This window comes from Pisolithus orientalis, assembly GCF_024613125.1.
Source record: "Pisolithus orientalis strain OTSU chromosome Unknown F5J12scaffold_191, whole genome shotgun sequence".
In the NCBI taxonomy this organism is placed as follows: Eukaryota; Fungi; Basidiomycota; class Agaricomycetes; order Boletales; family Pisolithaceae; genus Pisolithus; species Pisolithus orientalis.
The window spans coordinates 18,679-38,521 of record NW_026260972.1 but is presented as its reverse complement, the minus strand read 5'-3'; the positions used below and the strand labels follow the sequence as shown (position 1 = coordinate 38,521).

At 50.1% G+C, this 19,843-nt stretch overlaps 1 protein-coding gene across 1 annotated transcript; it reads right to left on the bottom strand.

Moving 5' to 3' along the window:
- Window positions 1–16,078: 16,078 nt before the first annotated feature.
- On the bottom strand, window positions 16,079–19,041 carry F5J12DRAFT_944409 (uncharacterized protein). The gene is made up of 10 exons (XM_051749722.1): window positions 18,721–19,041; window positions 18,441–18,484; window positions 18,343–18,387; window positions 17,974–18,287; window positions 17,908–17,918; window positions 17,720–17,857; window positions 17,578–17,670; window positions 17,040–17,521; window positions 16,943–16,955; window positions 16,079–16,874 (listed from the first exon to the last, which is right to left on the bottom strand). The coding sequence occupies exons 1-10, from the start codon at window positions 18,843–18,845 to the stop codon at window positions 16,265–16,267; spliced, it is 1,875 nt and encodes a 624-aa protein (XP_051594074.1). The 5' UTR covers window positions 18,846–19,041; the 3' UTR covers window positions 16,079–16,264.
- Window positions 19,042–19,843: the final 802 nt, after the last annotated feature.

Genomic DNA, 19,843 nt, shown 5'->3' with positions numbered 1-19,843 from the left:
TACTCCCCAATTAGAGGGCCCTATCCTCCTACCTTTTCCGATATTGACCACAAACGTACCGGGAATAGGTGGTACATCAATCCAATCCCCAGTAAGGTTCTGAACTTGGAGACCTGGATGTGGAGAAGCTTGGAGAAGCTTTGAACGGGATGCGTCTAAGATACCACCGAGAACAACATTCGAAAGAAAACAGGTTCTCACGAAAGTCAAAAACCCGGCGTCGTAGTGAGGACCTACTCCTTGATCGGTAAGTGAGCCGTTATTGGCTGGGTATTTCACCACCTAAAATGGAGTGAAGGTGAGCCTCCGCAGTCTCGAATGCGGGCGCGCTACGAAGGACTTGACCGTCCCTTTCCCCTGTGCTGCATGCACTCGGCTGAGTCATAGAACTTGGCAAGCGCGTCGGAGGGAAGCCCAAAGGCCTCTGCTAGCAAGCTTATGAAATAGTAACTTAGAGCCTGCACTTGCAATAAGTAATCTTCCATGACCCGGCGAAAGCCGGGGATAAGGTCCTCGTCTGGCCACTGTGAATTTAGGGGAAATGAGATGCCTAGCTCGGACCAAGAAGACGAAGCTACCCATACCTGACTAGGACCCCAAAGCCTCAAATACTCTAGAGCACCTGGCCGCCACTGAGTTTCGTGAGGGGTGGCAAAGTCAAACTGCTCCCGATAGTCTGTCTTTCCCTTGGTGAACTCTGCACCAAGTCGTGAGTACCCCAAGAAGTGCGGGGAGTTAGCCATAACGATCTTCTCCTTTGCATGCTGAGGGAGGTCGAATAAGCGGGGAATGTAGTTAACGAGACGATCGATGAGCTCCTTAGAAACGGTGTGATTCTTGAGGTATAAAAAGCCGACGTTGATCAGCGCATGGCGAAGGTGTGCGATGAACTCTGGTCGCTTTGCTTCGTCGGAGATGAAAGCGAAGTCAACAACGGGGATGCTGGAGAAATTGGAAGCCATATTCGATGAGTTTGATGATAGGGAAGTGAGGGGAAGACGAACTACAGCTATATACCTCACTCAATCTGCATGCTCAGTCAGCAACGTACCGTGACGTGGTTATTTGCGGGAACATGGGCATGATGCCATGGTCATCAGGTATAGCGCCATCGAATGCTATTGGTTGCAGCTAGGTTTGGGTTCTGGTTTCCCCACCGCCAATATTCCAGTGAAGGGGAAGCCCTACTATGATCAGCTAGATCCTCCGGAGTCCTGGCGCTAATTCGCGCGCGCCTTGCTTAGTTCCGGATCCAAAACGAGCGTGAATTCAACGAAGCTGTAGTATACGTGTCTATCTATGACAGGAGTGCTGAGGCGGTGTTCTGTACCATTATTTCACGAGGTCCGCGAGTGTGCGTATTCAACAAGTATATTGGAATTCGCGGAAAGAGTGTGCGTGCTGTGTCCCCGCGGTGATGAGCCCAGGGTACGGTAGGGATGTAGGGTAGGCAGTTGTCAATGCACAACAGAGTAGCGCCGCGGGTGACTCGATATCAACTCGTGGTTCCCTCGGATATTAATGAAAGAATACTGTATGCCACATCGTCATCGACTTGCCCTACCTCGATATTGTTAAGCGAACAAGGACACACCTCGATAAGTTCTGGACGCGCGCCCCGAATAAGGTTCGTGTAGACGAGGTTCGATTCCGAAAAGAACGGCCTCAGACCTGCTGCTTCGAGTTTCTCCCACCACTTCAATACCTTTGCAAAGTCGTTCCATGGCTGATCCTTGAATACATGTATCTCGATTTGAAGCTGGCCAATCGGGAGCGGTTCTCCGCCAAAGCTATCGATGAACGCTTCGAACGAGTCATACTCATTTCCCTCGATGTCGATTTTGAGGATATCGATGAAGTCGTGCCCATTCCTATCCATGAGGGTCCGTAGCGTATACATTTTCGGGTCGTCCACGGGTGAATGGGCGTCTTTGGGGCCAAGTGCATATGGAAAGAAATGTGAACGCTGCTCGAGTTCAGGATCCTCGTCTATCTCTGGGCCGAACTAGAAAGGGATACAGTTGAATCGGTACACCTTTTTTTGATTTTCCTGGACAGGGTGGTGCTTACGGAGTTAACGCTGAAGTCGTATCCATAGAGTTCGCAGCTGCGCGCTGCTTTCATGATATCAGCCTCGAAGGAAGACTCGCCATTGATACCTGTCAGACCAATAAACACCTCGCAGCGTGAAAGGGACGGCGCGCCGTATTACCGAACGAATACATAACGCATTTCCTTTTGTGGATGATGCGCTCTAACCCACAGACCCATTTGCCACCATCTCCCATGACGCCGACGCGTTCCACACGGTGGGGACAGTTGAAAGATGGGAGGAAGAAGTCCCCTGTGAAATGTGAGCATTACAACGACAAGGCAATTCCACAGACGGACGTACAGATAGTGTAGAATTCGCCATGCGAAGGGAATCTATGCAAGATGCTAGTCACTCTCGTCCCAAAGTAGCGCGCGTTATAATTACACACGGGTCGACTTTGCTAGGGGTCGGACCCCACTTTTCAATGAGTTTTGCTCTCCCCTCGAGCATTCTGTTGTAATGGAATTCCTCCACCATCAGTTTCTCGCGCAGCGCACTGTCGGAGAAGGGCAGCGGAAGAGGCAATGGAAGGGACAGGTGGCGGTCGGAGCGGGCAAAGAAGAGGAAAGATATGAATACTAGTACCAGGATGCACAGTGTGAATCGAGAGTTGCGCACGGCGAGCATGGCGACGTGCGTCCAGTTGGCTGTTGAGGTTAAAGAGAGGAAGGAGAGTTTGAGAAATATTGAATGGTTAAGTAGAGAAAAACTCTATCACTCCAATAGTACAACGTACATAATAATAACTGGATAGACTCGAGACAGACCCGCCGTCCATTTCAATTGGCGTGGCCACCGCCAAGTCAGGGACGCAGCTGGGAGAACTTCCAAGGCTCTGCTCTCACGTTCTCGGTCACTCCTTATCCTCCTACAGGTCTCTGATTTTGCAACTACAGAACAAACTCTATGCCCAATGAGTTGTTGAACCTGGGTGGAGCTTAACGTTGGCCCGGCTGTGTGGGCCCCTTTATCCACGCCACAGCACGACTGACAGCTGTGGGACGTAGAATCGAGGGCATACGTGAGGACCATGTCAACAACGAGAGGCCGCCACACAATTCGAGTTGCTGCACGAACTGTAAGTACCACACAACCACCCACTGAACCCCGAGGGCCTGAGGCCCCTCAACGCGACTGGTTGTTCCCCATAACATGTTGTTCTGCCAACTTAATTGTCTGATTATCTAATCACTGTGATCGACAGGGCCTAGATCCGAACATTTTCGATCTCCGCACCAAATTCTAAACTGAGTCTGTGATCAGTGAACGGAGCCAAATTTACAGTGATCACGTGAAGATTAGGTAATCTAAGTCACTTGAACTTCGATCACCTTATCCAGCACAAAGATGATGCACACCTCAATGCCAGGTGTTCAACTGGTTGCATGCACCTAGTACATATCTGGAAGATGCTGCTCCCTTTCCCATGCGTGAGACATCAGCATCTCCACTGTTAACGTTTGCTAAGGTAATTTGCACCAGGATGTGTCCTCTGAAAGTGAACATCCAGGTGACCAGGCGGCTTTGCCAAGAGACATCCCCCTTCTTCAGGGCCTGAATGTCTTCTGTTGACCGTCAAGGTCAAGGGAGACACATTCCCTGAGGTTCCATAGTGTTTGATCATGATATTGTAGTACAGGCTGAGACAAGCAAAGCAAACCACTTGATTATCCAAGTGCAATCTCCATGTGCTTTGGTGACCATGTTGTAAGATCCAACATGCCTGATTAGTGGGTGGGCGACACAGGTGCCAGGTTCATATTGCCTCTATTCCGGTGGCTTTGAGCCTTTGATATCTCCGCCATTTGCTTTGACCCATTGATTTACAAAGCGACGATAGTCCGCAATAGGAAGGCGTGGTTGTCTGCCGTTTCGATTGTCCTTGTGGGTGGACTGGCAAAGCGTCTTCAAAGCGTTATCGTGCAAGTCTTTTTTTTCTACTTTATTTTTGCCTCCGCGTGCTATATAAAAAAAAACAGGGAACGAACTCTGCGTCTGCTCTTTCCTGCCACCAACCTCGGCGAATCTCACTGTTCTCTCCAAAGCTTCACCCACTCAAAAGGATCCCTGAACCAAGCGCCGCGTTCGCATATCTGAATACCGTCCTCTCGCCGCGTTAGACCTGGAAATCATCCTGACATCACCATGCATCCACCTATTCAGACCCCTCACGACAATTACAACCTGAAGATTCCATGGAAGATACTCAACAAGCAACACAATCCACGCAGAGTGCCTCCCAACAGCCTTTGAATGGCCCAGACGCCAACTCTCATCTCTGGGGTTTCCTCCAGCCGTGCGGAAGCCAGCTGCGCCGCATTGACTTCTTCAAGATCGCGCCAACAGTCAGCATCGGGCGTAACCCAGAAGTAAACGAGGTTGTATTACCCGGCGGTCGAGTCAGTGAGTATGCCACACGTGTTTCATGAAGTTAGATGTACCCAACAGATTGCATTGACGCGTTTTTCATTGTGGCTCTCCCTCAGGTAACAGACACTGTCGCATCATCTGGGACGGCAAGGAGGACGAGAAGTCCGCTGTGATCGTAGCGGACTACTCGAGTAATGGTACATGGGTATGTATTTCGTGCAGGCTCGCGTCGCTTTCTCACACACATTTTCCTTGTGACCCAGATCAATGGCGTTAGAATTGGTAAAGACAAGACCGCCATCCTCAAGGAGGGGAATGAAATCGCATTCGGTACACCCCAACCACAACCAGGGAGTCTGGAAGATTATCGTACGTGGTGTTGTCGTTCGTGTCAGCCTCGCTGACCACCTGAATAGGTTTTATATACCGTCATACGGCTGCAGGACCGCCCAAGAAAGGTCTGCACGCATTCTACGATATCAGTCATGAGCTAGGAAAGGGTTCCTTTGCTACGGTGATGAAGGCAATTTCGCGCGCGACCGGTCAATGGTTTGCCATAAAGATGATCCAAGAAAGCCGAATTCGTCGTAATAATGCACAGGAAAACTCACGGAACGTTGATAAGGATCAGAAGGATACTGCGTTTATTCGGGAAATCAGTATCCTTGAGACCCTAGATCATGTCAATATCTGTAAACTCAAAGAAGTGTTTCGCGAAGGGGATAACATCGGTGAGAATTTTGTCCCTTCTTAGCAATGCACAATGGCGTGTTGACGAGTTTATCGGCTTCAGATCTCGTCTTGGAGTATGTGGACGGGGGTGACCTCCTCGAATTCATTCTCAGACACGGTGGCCTTGGTAAGTTAACTGGTCATATTATCTTCCATGTAGTTGATCTCTTCCCATCTAGATGAGCCCATAGCTATCCATCTCACACGGCAGATCTGCGAGGCACTTGCTGTGAGTCCTCTTTCTGTTCTATGTATGGTATCGTGTGGCCTGAATTCCGCCCCATTTGTAGTATATCCATGGTAAAGGGATCGCACATCGAGATCTTAAGCCTGAAGTGAGTCGCATAGACATGTTGCGACCTAATCCTGTCTCATGAAATATGACCGACAGAACGTCCTGTTGACATCTGACAACCCTCCCATCGTCAAAGTCGCAGACTTTGGTCTCGCCAAAGTTGTCGATAGCCTTACTTTCCTTAAAGTGAGTGTTTCGCGCACGACTTCATCTCATGCTGATTCTGCTGCCCCAGACGATGTGTGGCACACCAAGCTACCTTGCGCCTGAAGTCGTTACGCAGAATAGTGACGAAGGTTACAGTCATCTCGTCGATAGCTGGAGCGTCGGTGTCATCGTATTCTCTATGTGAGTTTTCACTCTCATATGTGAGACGCCCCGGTGACATTTCACCTTTTGTGTTCAGGTTAACCAGTTCGAGTCCGTTCGTTGAAGACGAAAACCAGCGTGACATCAAGATCCGCATAGCGGAGCGTGTCATTGATTGGAGTACACTCGATTGCGCAGGGGTGAGCGAACTAGGTGAGCTACTTCAACGTTACAGAACACATGGACCAACGCATTCTTCGGACAACAGCCAAAGACTTTATCCGCCAGCTCCTCGAATACGATCCACAGAAACGTCTCTCGCTCTCTGCAGCGCGGGGACATCCATGGCTGAATCGGACCTCAGAAGGGTCCCATCATGGGCACCGAGAGATCCGCGAAGATTCGTCTATCCTATCGCTTGATCCCGCCGATTCTTCCTTGACATCTCTCGCCGATGAAGACATCGCCTCGATGGACGCCGCGATACACAGCGATGAAATTGATGCCGATGGCCACGGTGGTATGCACACGAAATTGGAACGGCTTCAGCTAAATCAGCAGCACCGCAACGGCAAAATTGCACTCCAACGACGAAGCCAGGTTCTAGCCGATGCCGCGGAACACGACAAAGAACTACTTGAACCATCATGGCAGATGTTGAATGCGGCGGGTGCTTCGCCGCCGTCTCGTGTGGGGAAGCGGAAGCTAGGGGCTGATGCTGAATCGAGCGGAGATGGCGAACAGGGGCGGGGCGGAGGGGCGGAGGCTGGCGGTTGGAATCTCGATGGCGTCGCTCCGAATGGTAGGGGAAACATAGATGGTCAACCACATGACGGAAAGAAAAGAATTAATGCTGTAGGCGAGTCGGGACGCAATGGAAAAACTACCCGTGCAACGAGAGGGAGAGGGCGTGGCGGTAAGTCGCGGTTGCACGAGGCCGCTGCGGGCATGGTAATTGAGGAGGAACATATGGACCAGTGCGAGGTTCCGACCCCTCCACAGAAACCAAGGAGATCTTCTCGTCATTCGCCAGCGAAGATGGCGCGCAGGGCTTAGCCCTTTGCCCTCCTATCTCATTCCACTTTTTTTGACTTCTTATCCATTGATTCAATAGTGATGTATGCTCTCAACCTCACACTCTCGTTTAATTATCGTTTTGTGTTGCCCATTCTTACGTCCTTGGCTTGGCTTACACTCCCATATTCCTCTATCTAGGTCGCACCGTTCATATGGTGACCACAGATCTATACGTATATGTACATGATCATGATGGATGAATGAATGAAGTATCTGTATTATCCAGATCGCGGTGGTGGGTTTGTGCAGCTGTCTGATTCAAGGCTTGTATTCGTGAATGTAGATCCGCTAGCAACACTCGCGATCACCACATGATTTTAGGGTCGAGACGTCAAGCGGACCACTACTCTCGCCATTAGTCCCCGTCAGGGCCCCATGAGCTCAAGCTGTCGGCTTCAGGGCCGACGCCGCTCGTGACCAAGAGATATATGTCTCCAGCTTAAACTTCCGAATAATTAATATACTAGGCAAAATTGAGGTCGGGCTCATTGGGCGAGACTTGAAAATTGTTCCACCTATGCGAACAGGTTCGCTCGAGTCCCTGAAACTACCCGACGCAGTGGGGTGCATGCGTGCAGATCTCGGGGGCAAGTTTCCAAGATCCCCTCCGCAACCTAAGTCACATCAGCTGCCTTCGGACCGGGAGCTGCGAACAAGGCGTCGAACACACTGACATGCGTTCGATACGGCGACGACGACGGATGGATGATGGTGCAATCAACCTTAAGGGTCGAGAGTTCTGCAGTCCTGCGGATGCTCGCAACGTGTGGTATTACCTGGTATTACAAGTACATCCTACAACTGGCAAGTTTTATAGCCATCGCTCTACAGTGATCGGACCCACCTCAAGTTGTCAATTACAACACGGCGTTCAGCGGACCCACATTTCGATTCCCGAAGCGAGGCTGTGTTAAAAAAAGAACGTTTTCCAGCAGTGCGGATTGGGGTGAGGGTTTTTGCTATGCGGCGTACGTATTACCGCGCGCGGTTCCGAAACGATGTTATCAGTGTAATAATGGACGCGCTCCCAGTGGCGCTCGCCAGGAGATGCAGTGCGAAGCAGTTCGAGAAGATTCTTGCTGTCGATCTGTTTGAAGTTCGGACCAGAAAAGGATTCGTATACGGCTTGTGAGCTGCGCGATCTGGCGGTATTTTCTGTAAGGACTGGTCTTGCATGCAGGAAATAGGGCTCACAGTAGAAATGTATTTGAAGGTAGAGAAGGTAAAGAGTGATGTTCATATTGTTATGCTGGTAAGAATTTTCTATGCAATGCAACTTTAACTGTAGCGATCCACGATCAACAGGAAGCGCTGATCGTTGCCCAAGCGTATCCAGTACAGAAAGGCGCGGAACCTGCTACTGAAATTACGCGACAAAAGAAACGTGTCGTGACTGGGTATAACATGAAGTCCCTAGTGTCACATATTACATGGGGTTGGTTCTTGTCTGCTGGTAACCTTCATTCATGCGAGGAATAAAATGTGAGACATGAAACTAGACGATAGCAAAACGGTGAAAAACGAGGAGAATACCAAATGACCTATAAACTATGCGCATACCCATATGCCCTTGAAAGAAGAATATCACGTCGCTTGAAAACATGCCGAGGCAACGAAGTAGATAAATGATAGGAGGAATGAATTTGGGGGACACCCAACCAAAACAAGAGAAACGACCGGGGCGGCAAAACGGGATGATGAGAGTTCTTTACGTCTGCTTATCCGATGAGCGTTTCCGCCCTTTGTACAAGGCTTTGGTGGATCCAGAGGCGTTCTCCATTTTTGGTGAAGGTCCATTCGTTCCATTGGTTGCTCCTACCACTGGCGAAGTTACGGTCGAGCCAGAGAGCGCTGATGGCGGTGACCCAGCCCGTGAGACCAGCGACCTGCGCTTGCGCATCCCGCGTCGACTCTCAAGGGGGTATTCACACTTCAAATGGCGCCGAGCACATTGACTAGTTGAAAAGGGAGTATCAGTAAATGTTTACGAAGAATCATGGGCAACAGAATATCGAAGAGGTGGTACGCAAATCAGCAGGCATGGATGCCTCCGCCTCTAGAGGTGGGAATTGGTAGGAGATGCCACATGCCGGTGCGAAAGCAACGAAGATGGCATTTACGGGACCCACAGTTTCACAATCCCTCGGAGCGGAATGCGTTCCCACAAGGCGTCCACAAGTCAGACAATAAGGGAAACGCTGCACAGGACTAACCAGACAGCCGTCTAGTCGCCAACAAGAATGGCAAAGAGAAAAAAGAAAAAGGGAAGAGGTAGGCAAGACTTACTTGCACGTCTTTTCTTTAGTCCCTGGTGGTGGAGGTCCGCACGCGATCTTCCGCCCCCGACAGAATAGGCAGGCAAGCGCCGGTTTCTTATCCATAGACTTGCCCTTGGAGTGAGGTTGCTGTGCGATCAGAGAAGTTCGCGCAAGTTGATGAGTCCTCGGAGATGGGGATCGAGTCCGACGCCGCGGCGCCTGTGCGGAAGTCGTATACTCGCGCGCAGGCGTTTGTTCATATGTTACCGATGCATTCACCCGAACAGGGTCGTTATTGGGGTATGCCTGGCTTGGAACAGTCACATGAGTTTTGGAGTCGCTATCCGTCCAATCACTCGACTCCGAAGCCGATGAAGCTGTAAATGACTTTGGCGGTTGAGGTGCAGCTGGCAAGGTCTGCTCGAAGGGTATCTTCTCGTCCTGAGGAGACGAACACTGGAAGTAGGACGAAGGGATCGTTGACACCGAAGAAGAGGAGGCAGGAAGGTGATCCATCAACGAATCACCGGTGCCAAGCATCGGCGCGACCGAGTTGTCACCATTGTCAACGTACGAGAAGTCTACGTTGGGATACTGTGACAACGGAGATAGGTCCTGAACATAAGAGTTATCGATGGGCGGATACTCGGACGGATTCGTCGACGAATACATCGACTGTGCGGGTGATTGCTAAAAGGCATTCAGCGATTAGATCATTGATAGGACCAGTCAACTGACCGATTGTTGGGCCGGCTGAGAATGAGAATACGTTGCAGTGGTGGATGGAATCGCGGGAGAGACAAGCTGGTATGCAGGTGCCTCCCCCAGCGAACCAACCAAAGCATACGACTTGAACGGAGGAGGGGCGCGATCCGAGGCAATTAGCGACCATTGTTCGTGAAAATAGGGATAATGCAACGTCGGAGGGTCATTGGACAAAGCAAAGCCATCGCACGGGTCATTGGAAGGGATGAGGACCGGCTGACCATACAAGCGATAGAACTGGAGGTCCGACTCGTCTAAGGATTCAAAGAATGAACCCGATTGCAATTCTTCAAAGGAAAAAGATCGTTTGACCCTTGGCTTTGGAGGGGATTAGGAGAAGTGCGAGTGGGGGACAACCAGCGTTACCTGAACACAAAACCGGGAGTCGTAGTCCGAGGTACATGGAACCTCCGGACAGCCGTCATGCTGAGTGGTGGGATAATAGGCCATCGTGCCGTGTCGTCTTGAGGAGAGAGGGGGGGGTATTAGACGGGAGCTCTGGCGTCAAGAATTTATACTTAAGAAGTAGTCGAGGGACGAGCATGCGGGTGTGTATGGAGGGGTCACGGGGGGGTCACGAACCAGACTCTCGGATCCACATCCAATCAAATTTCCCATTCGGTCGCAAAAACTCAATCTACCCCTCTTTTCTTATCAAGTCCCTATCCCCATCGGGACACGCAAGCGCCTGCCTGAACAACCCTCCAATACTCATCCACCCATGGCAACACGAACGACTAATCAGAATCTCCTCTCGAGATAATAAGCTGTTGCTTTCATTCCACTGTTCATTTCCCCTCACTCGCATTTTTCATATCCACCGGCACTTAGTGCAAACAGGGAAAAAGTAAATAAATAAATAAAAAATTCAAGATGGCGTGCAACAGGTGCTAGACCGACTGCTACGCGTCTGCCCACTATTCCGGTCCACAACACGACTGCACTAATGCGAAAACACCCCTTGGCATTATACTTGTTTTTCATTGCTGCTAAGACAAACTTGTCGAGGGTTCATACTTCTTAGTTGCCCCATTTTTGGTTCCGAAATACATATCCGCTTACCATTTCCACATTTGGGGCGAATTACATACTGTGAATTACTGGTGCAGTCCCTGACCTCGCCTTCTCCATCCTCCACAAACCATGCGAATGTTTTACCCAATCCATGACGAACCGCAGTCCACTCGGGTCTGCGTACGACCTTGCCGTAATCACCACACCTATCAGTTACACCCATCCTTTTTTTTTTGATGCTGGGCACTCTCTGAGTCTGCGCCTTCCGGACGACACTGCAACGAAAACTCTCACTGCGTCTTAGTGCGCTGTTGCATTGACAAGTCACTCTCAGTTACGTATAATTTCGAAGCTCCCTCTTGAGTCTTATTGGATGTGCTGATGCGGCCCTCGTTATCATGGCTTGAACAGACTCGTCTAATATTGGTTCGCACTTGTCCATATATATCGGTAGGGATCCATTGTGTTGGGCAAGTGCTGTTGGTGCCTGGTAAGGGTGGTATACCCTTTGGTACCAGGTCTGGCAGGCTACTGTCAGCATTATCATTCAACCAGATTTTACATCTCCAAACAAAAGCTACCGGACACACGTGCGCCCATATTCCAGTGTCTGCGCAGTGAAGATAAATGAGAGCCCTCCCTCCCGACCACCCTTCACGCAATCGCATCTCTTGCCTCAGGGATCTCATGTCCCTCCGTCCGTGCCGCCTCCCCGTACATCAGCAGTCCAACATAGGGCATCACGTTATACTTGAGTGAAAATGTGGCAGGGGATGTATTCCTGTATCGAAACGCCAGAGTGATTGTCAGAGACACGGTCGTCGGGTCAGCAGCGGGCACAGTGAAAAGATGGCATGATGGGTTAGTGATGAAACCACGCTGGCCAGCAGGTAGAAATGAGAAGAAGCTAAATTAGGCGAACTTGCATCATGTAACGGAAGCTACCACACCTCAGCTAGGGCAGAAAAGAAACTTTGTATGACGCAACACATGCGAGGAATGGAGAGAAGCAATGGATAAAGGATTGAACGTAGAAGTGAACGACGTGTCATTGGCGCTTATCATGACACGTGTGCATGTGCAAGCATCGCAACGTCACTCACAGCTACCTGTGGACAAGCAGCACAACAGAGAGGACACTGACACGCGGCACATCCCTGGTTGCAATGCACTCCGGATAAACGAATGAATGAATGAAACGAGATGAAAAGACAATCGACCACACCATAAGAAGCACTAAGGGACCACTCCAAAAGTGATCGCAGCACATCAATCCAAAACCCAGGTGACACACCCACATGCCAACACGGAAAGCAGAGGAAGATAAAGAAAGGCTCACTTGAAGGATTCATACAGCTCTTTAAGCTTATACTTGTTGCGTCCGGAGGCTACCACAACATGGGCGTCCTCTTTCCGACGGACTATCCGATCCCAAAGGACGATGGTGTTGTTCACCTGCTCTTCGACAGGAATGCGATCGAGACCGAATGGAAAGCAGCATGGCGGTGGGGGCGCACAGGTATTGAAAATTGAAATAGAACATATCATGACAAAAACGATCAGTAATGTTTAGTGCTGCAAAGCTTCAATAAAGGCAGATAAACTGTGCATAAAAAGAAGGCTCGCTCGCACTGCAGCGCGATACGGATCATGCAACGTTTCCATGCCCAAAAGAGGGCGTAGACAACGCTCTCCTAGACGTGGAGGACACGTGTGGAGAACATGCAAAGCTAGTAACATCATGGAGGACAAAGACCACTCACTCCTTGCGTGTTCGCATATTCTGCTTCGAGATACACAAAGAGCTGCTTAGTATTCCAGTGGAACAAGGGGCTAAGGTCTGTGTTCGAACGTCAGCGTGTTCGACAGTTGCGTCATGCGCCAAGTGATCCGTAGCAAATCGAAGCATAGATTAAACGAGCGGAACGGGGAAGGAATTTTTTAGTTTCGAAGAGCCGGAGGAATAGTGACCCGGTATAGTGTGGGTCAAACAGAATGGAAGAGTACGAGCACGACGATTGAGGTCAAACATTGGTTAGTGGCACAGTTGGCGTAATTGCCATGGCAAGAAACGAACGCGAATGAAATCGAATCGGGTAAGACAGAGAATGAACACAAAGGACGAAATAGCGGAGGATGTGGACGGACCAGCATCGATATCGAATTTAACAAACCCAAACTCCTGCTCTTTGAAAGGATAACGCTTGGCCTTGGCATTGTAACTGTCCGTGCCATATCCCAACACACGGGGTGGGCGTCAGTGAGCTTGGCGAATAAAGGATACGCAGATTAGCGACCCGTACTGACACTTTGAGTGAGACAACGTCGATCTTTCCTTTGGGATCTGCAGTTGCAAAGAGGGAGGACAGCGCGACCGCAGCAAGGAGCACCATGAGACACGTAGAAAAGAGCGACGAGACATTGTTGATACGCGCGAGGGCACTATGCATGTTGGGGTGCGGCTAGGTCCAGGAAGGCCTGGTGGATCTCACAGCAAGTCTGAGCAGCTCGGACGAGGCCCTCGGTGGTCGTTTGTGGAGAACGTGTCGGACGGCGGCTCATAAACCCCCTTTGGAAGGAGGTTGACGTCAACTACTAGTGCGCGTCTCCTACTGTTGCAGTCCTAAGCTAACCTTGGATCATTTAGTCTCTCTGACCATCGTACTGGGGTTCGTGGTATCATGATGTCCTGAAGCTGGAGCGATAGCCCAGGACAGAACGTAACTGGCCAATGTGATTGAACGACAATGCAGAACGGAATTCGCAGTAGCAACTCCACATTCAGATGGGGGGTCTTCTCTTATCTAGAGACAATCAACCGAACGCGAAGTCAGCGATCCAGCCACATCTACTCATTAATGCGCTGACTCGTATCCCGAATGGGAACGCCTTCCACTCGATTAGTTCATTGATACGTTTCATTGCATATGGTGGCGGCGCAAATATGCAATATGAGCGCGATCGCAGGCCCAGCTTTCGCTCACCCGAATATCCCCACCCATAAGGCTCAAGTTACTGGATCGTACGATGTCTTTACGCAGGCGAATCCGGATCTGCTGGATACCAGAGAGAGATCTTGCTCCTCAACCGGGTCTCTTCTCTCTCCAAGCCACTCTGCTGCCTGGGGCACCAGAGGGCTGACAACCGAAAATGCCCCCAGACGATGCGCATTCCCGTCGAGGTGGTCTTGTGCAGTAATCACCTGATCCTATCCACTGGTAAGTGGGCACTACTGCCAAGGGAGGCTGCAACGTGGTTGTTACTTTGAATTCACATGATATAGGATGCTGCTGCTGCCGCATCATCATCGAGCTGATGTCTTCAGAGACATGACACCAACGTCAGGTTGTAATATGCTGTCCAGTGACTGAACCTTGCGGTGTGAGAGCGTTCATACCTAGAGAAAATGGACTTGTCATGCGCCCAAATCTTGAACTTGCCTTCAGGGCTGTAGTACGTGCATTGTTCCTTCAGAGAAGCCACGTCTCGTCATTAATCTCCTCTCTTTAACCCCGCGTTTCTATGCTCGATATGGTATTCCTGTCGCAGAGAATGGAGACTACACGCGCATGTTATACAAGCATGTTGATGCTGCGCTACTATCAGCGCACCGTAAAATGCCGCAGCTATACGACCCTCTCCAATTACGCGTCAAACATGTGCAACAGGTAATTGATTGATTCCTGGCATTTTCTCGAAATGCGCGATTCATTTAAAAAAATGCAAGTCAGTGGCTCAAGAAAAAATATCTACTGTCAAGGAGAATGCGATTCCCTGGCTTTGGGCGTACGTACACTTCTATCAACCATCTCACCACGCCCGGATCTTCCTGCTTATATGGATCATGCCATGCCATTACGCTCCTAAAAAAATCTCATTCGGGAGTTCGCTGAGCATACGCTACCCTTCCCATCATTGGTCGCGTGTGACAGTCCTCGATTGGGCCGCTATGGCTTATCTATGGTCAGCCAACCGTGAATTTCTATCAATGGTCTCTAAGGTTTACTAATTTATCAATGCAGCCATTTCTCAATTTCATATGCGAAAATTCATTTATCTTCTGTTAGATGAACCAATCGCAGCAACATGGTTACCAATCTGCTTAGTGAACACGCTGAGCGATTGATAACCACTCATGTCAAGTTTTCCATTCGGAAATGACCACTATTGCACGCTCTTGATCTGATAAGCATGCAACGGCAGACCAGCCCTCCACCCTACCCAGTTCTTGACGGATACGGACAGACGGGAAGAATTAGGGCCACCGGGAATGCAGTTGGCAGCCTTGCATGACCGACCAGTGCGCAGACTGGTTATTCTTGGCAAGGGACAGATACATATCACCAATGCCAGGTACGGGAGTTCGATTTTTAGAATATAGTATGGACCTGCGAGTTTGTTTCGAGTCTTCAGATCGCACGTGAATTGCCCCATGGTGACTGTGGCAGAAGAGCACAAACGAACGCCTGCTGCATGCGTCAAGGATCTGTCAATCCACGTTGCGGTACTTCTGGCGAGGTTTGAATCACCATTCACCGTGCCGCGTTTTGTGATACCAGATAGGTGACACTCTCCTGTAAACCGATGCCAATGATTGGTCGCCTGAAACTCGCTTATGGTGTCGTGCGTTCAAAGCCTCCTCCCCACCGGAAGACAGCGAGGGACTCCGTCCGAGTCGAACGCTACCCTCTGAAAAGCTTACTCACATATTTACTAACTCCAGACTTGCCATCAGCGCTGACAACCATGCAAACACCCTCATGTGGTCGCCATGGTGCCGCCGGCCTGCAGCAGAGAAATGGAACGCACGGCATGACATGTGCTGCTCCCAAATTCCGTTTGGTGCCCAATGTTTGTTACTCGGTGCAGGTATCATGGTCAGTTCCGAGTATGACACAACCACTGTCTCGGGTTTTGCCTTCAACCGACATCCAATCAGGAATCGCCAGCCCGCAGCAAGGATGCCATCAATATTGACTTGCTTTTAGCCTCGTTTTCTCCAGTAAGTCCATCATAGAAATGTTCTGATGGTCTCGCTCGGGCGAACCGCCCGTTGATTATCTGTCGTGTGTACAGCAGGCGCGGCTATCTTGCCAACGACGGGCACGGATGGGCACGGCTTTGGCCGTTTGCAAAGAAAACGGATGGACTCATGAACCTGATTACTGCTTCGCTCCAACGACTCTATAACACTGTCGTTAAATATGGCTAGATGAAGTCAATCTGCAACCAACTTTCAACAGCTCGGCCATTGCCCTGATATGCACGAAGGACATGAATGGCACAATGGGCACAAGTGTTCAGTAGTACCCCACCTCTAGCACGCATCACCGTGAATCCTACAATCGTCTACTCCACCTCGACGCTGCTTGGCACCCAAACCAGATCCTCACCGCCCTCACCATTATCACTCGGGGTTGGCGTGCCTTCTTCACTGCTAAGCGCGGCATCCCACCGTCCTTCAATTTCCTCTCGCTCTAACACAGGAATCTTCGCCCCCTTAGACTTCAGGAACGCGGTGACTTCCCCTATACGTCTGTACCCCTTGGTTTCGGTCTTCTCGTCTCCCGGACTGTCACCGCCTTCACTCGCGGCCTCGACTTCCTCAACCGATCCAAATCGTCTGGCGAGATGCAAGCTTGCAACCACCCTCTTTTCATCTCCTCCCGTTTCAAGTTGCGCAAAAAAACTTGCAATTGCACGCACAGCCTCGCCTCGCGCGTAGAGGACGTGACGCATGATTCTTCGTGACGCAGGCCGCTTCCGTCTAAAACTGACGGAAGGTTCAGTCGCCTGAGCAGGAAGAGAAGGCGACGATAAATTTTTCCTCTCTATCCAAGGACTTTCAGCTGGGATGTGGGGCGTCTTGTATTGTGCAAGCGCTGCCAGTGGCAAATCCCAGCGCTTCGGGGCCCAGACACCCACGAGAACCTGCCATGCGGCTATAACTCGTTTCAAACTGTTTTGGGTGGAATGCGCGAAATAGTTGTTAATCAGTGTAAATTTCTGGCCCAAAAAACCACCTACTGCATGTAGTTGTCTGTATCACCCATAAAACAACCACCGTACAAATAAGAACATAACATCAGTAAACAAAATAAGACATTGGTAAGACGAAACCTACCATTGACAAGCCTCGTGTGATAGTAGGCGAACGCCCATACAGTCAATGCGGCCACCAGAGCACCGGTACTCGAGTAACTCAGCACAGCCCAAAGTATCCAGAAAGTCGCAGGGTAAATCAACAATAGCAATAACAATGAAACGACAACTTTGTTTTGAGCTTGGGTTTCCTCCTCGTGTTCAGTTAAACGAGCAGCTCGTCGACCTATGATGTACACGGGAAAATGAAGGAGAAGTGGAAGGAAGAAAGTTGGAAGCCGTATTAGTGCAGCAAGGGTGTCACGCATGAGAATTGAGAGAGTAAAGAGTCGTGATGGAAGTGGTGTCGGGTGTGTCGGGGAAAGAGTGGCAGGGAGACGGAGGGAAGCCAGGACAGAATTCGTGAGGTGCGTCGATTGGAGAAGAGAATAATACTCCAGGAGATGGCGACGCACGGAATTGTAATTTGATGTGGCATCCTTGGTAGAAAAAAGGTCCACAAGGCTGCGCCAGACAACGTTAGCAACTAAGCATAACGACGTGGGAGAAAGAAAACGTACGTCTGAGAGACGGTCACGAAGTCGTTGAGATCAATGGATCGTTCCTTTTCCCAAAGTAAATCCCTTGCCATCCCAGCGATGTACAGTGTTTCCCTAATCAGGTAGCGTGAGCCCTCGTACATTGTGATGACACAGAACAGACCAGTCAGGAGCGTTAATGGTCGTTTCTACAAGTTGTCGCTCGATGGCCCGCGTCAAGCGCTTGACTGCTGAGCGTGGACTGCCTTCGAAATCTAAGAATCGTTCCTTGTACTCGCCCACGGAGATGGGTTGACCAAACCTGCATTCTGCATGAGTGGACCGGCAGCTATCAAAGTTACATGCCCCTACTCCATGATCACCTGTTGCCAAGCATCGTCAACACTACTTTTCTTTCATCCAGGAACCCTAACTCACATCACTTCTGTACTTGGATTTGTTCGTGTACACGATGGCGGCAGGGATGATCTTAACCTCCGGCCCCTTGAGGCCATATTCGTCCGCCCACTTCGTATACTCGAGGGCAGCCCAGGCTGCACCATCCTTCACTTGCATTATTCGAGGCTCCGTGTAGGACGTTCCCTCGGGGAAAAGGGCAACAGCTTCACCACGGGCCAGCGCATCAAATGTCCCTCGGAACAAAACTTGCCTATCCTTGGACTTGCGATCCACAGGGATATTCCCAGAGGAGTAGAGTATGTAGGCAAGAACGCGGTTATTGAACAAGGACGCTGCAAGTTGAGGTTTGATGCCGACAAGCCCAGGGATTAGAATAGATCCAGTTACCTTTGGACCAATAATTCAGTATACGCCCATGAGGGAAGCATGACGCTGCACAAAACGGCTTCAACTACGCAATACCTTGCAGATAAACGCTGGCTTACAAAGAATAGCCGGGTCCAAGATCATATTGTGATGTGTCGCCGTGCTAGACACAAACAGCAGTCAGTACTTGAGTGGAAGGTTGTGCCTATATGCAAATCCCCAAAATGTAGCCGGATGCAGGACACAGCTCGCACGCGAGATGATCGTGCAGCAGCCAACTTTCGTAGTAGCTACCTTACGAAAAGCAGTCCAGCTAGTCGCTTTTCGTAAGGGCTTCTCTTGGGGAGAGCAGTCGGCAGGGAGAGACCTCTTCATATTCACAGGCTGTGGCTCACTTACACGATGATTGGACCATCCTTTGGCACGTTTTCAGCGCCGACCACGCGTACTTCCGTGAAGAACGACCATACGGACCAACCAGCCAGCCGTCGTATAACCCGATGTAGAGTCTTGGCATCTGACATGCTTTGCTGGTTCGCTGGAAGGCTTGTTGGAGGGGGAGATATGGCAGGATTTCACGAACAAAGACCCTGGCGTTTATTCGACGGCGCGAGGTGCTAAAGGAACACGGAACAAGTTTGGCCAAGGTCAGCTGAAGAAGCGAGGCAATGAGAAAATATACGTCGTGTTATAATTCGAAGCAAGTGTACGGAGCGTGATTTTTCCGGTTGCTTGGCAGTTGGGCGCTGGTGCGCTACTTGAGACTGTTATTGGGCTGTAGCCCGTGGTGCTACGATCGCTTCGCCCCGAGTTGCTCCCTCAAGGCCTCTCCAAAGCCGTAAACATGCCTATAATATCACGTCTAGCCAGCGTATGTATGTCCCCCTCAAAAACATCGCAAGTCGCGTTCAAGCACAGCCTCGAATATCCGTGCCTTTGATAGTAGAATTGCACGCGGCGAAATATTTCTATACATACATCATGTGCAGGGGGAACTCAACACCAGTTGAAACTCTTCTCCTTAGTAGGCACAATGTGCGGACAGCCTCCACCACTAATCCAGGGCTGTGCAGTTGAAGAAATTAGAAGGTTTGGCCTGATCTTGGTTGTACCGGTGGACATGGCTTTCACTGCCGGCATCGCAAGGCTGTACTGCAAAACCAGTGAAAAGTGTATGAGGAATATCAAACTATCCCGCCAGCAATGACGGTGGGACAATCAGGAGTAGCCCATCATATATGCTTCACGTTCATTCGGGAATATATGTCCTACATGTGTGTCACATTTGTGTTTTGGTAGGTTCTTCATATCTCCAGATTTGGGTTTGTTTTCTAAATGCTCGTGTTCGGATGGGCTATAGCACAGTCCCAAGAAAAGAGGTGTGTAAAAACAGGTGACGGATTTCGGAATTTCTCTCCCTCGGCGAGTTTGCGGTCTTGCTTTTACTGAGCATTTGACATCCCATTGTCTCCGATCAAAAGCACACGCTAGGATCGGATGCGATCGCTATTGAACAAAAATC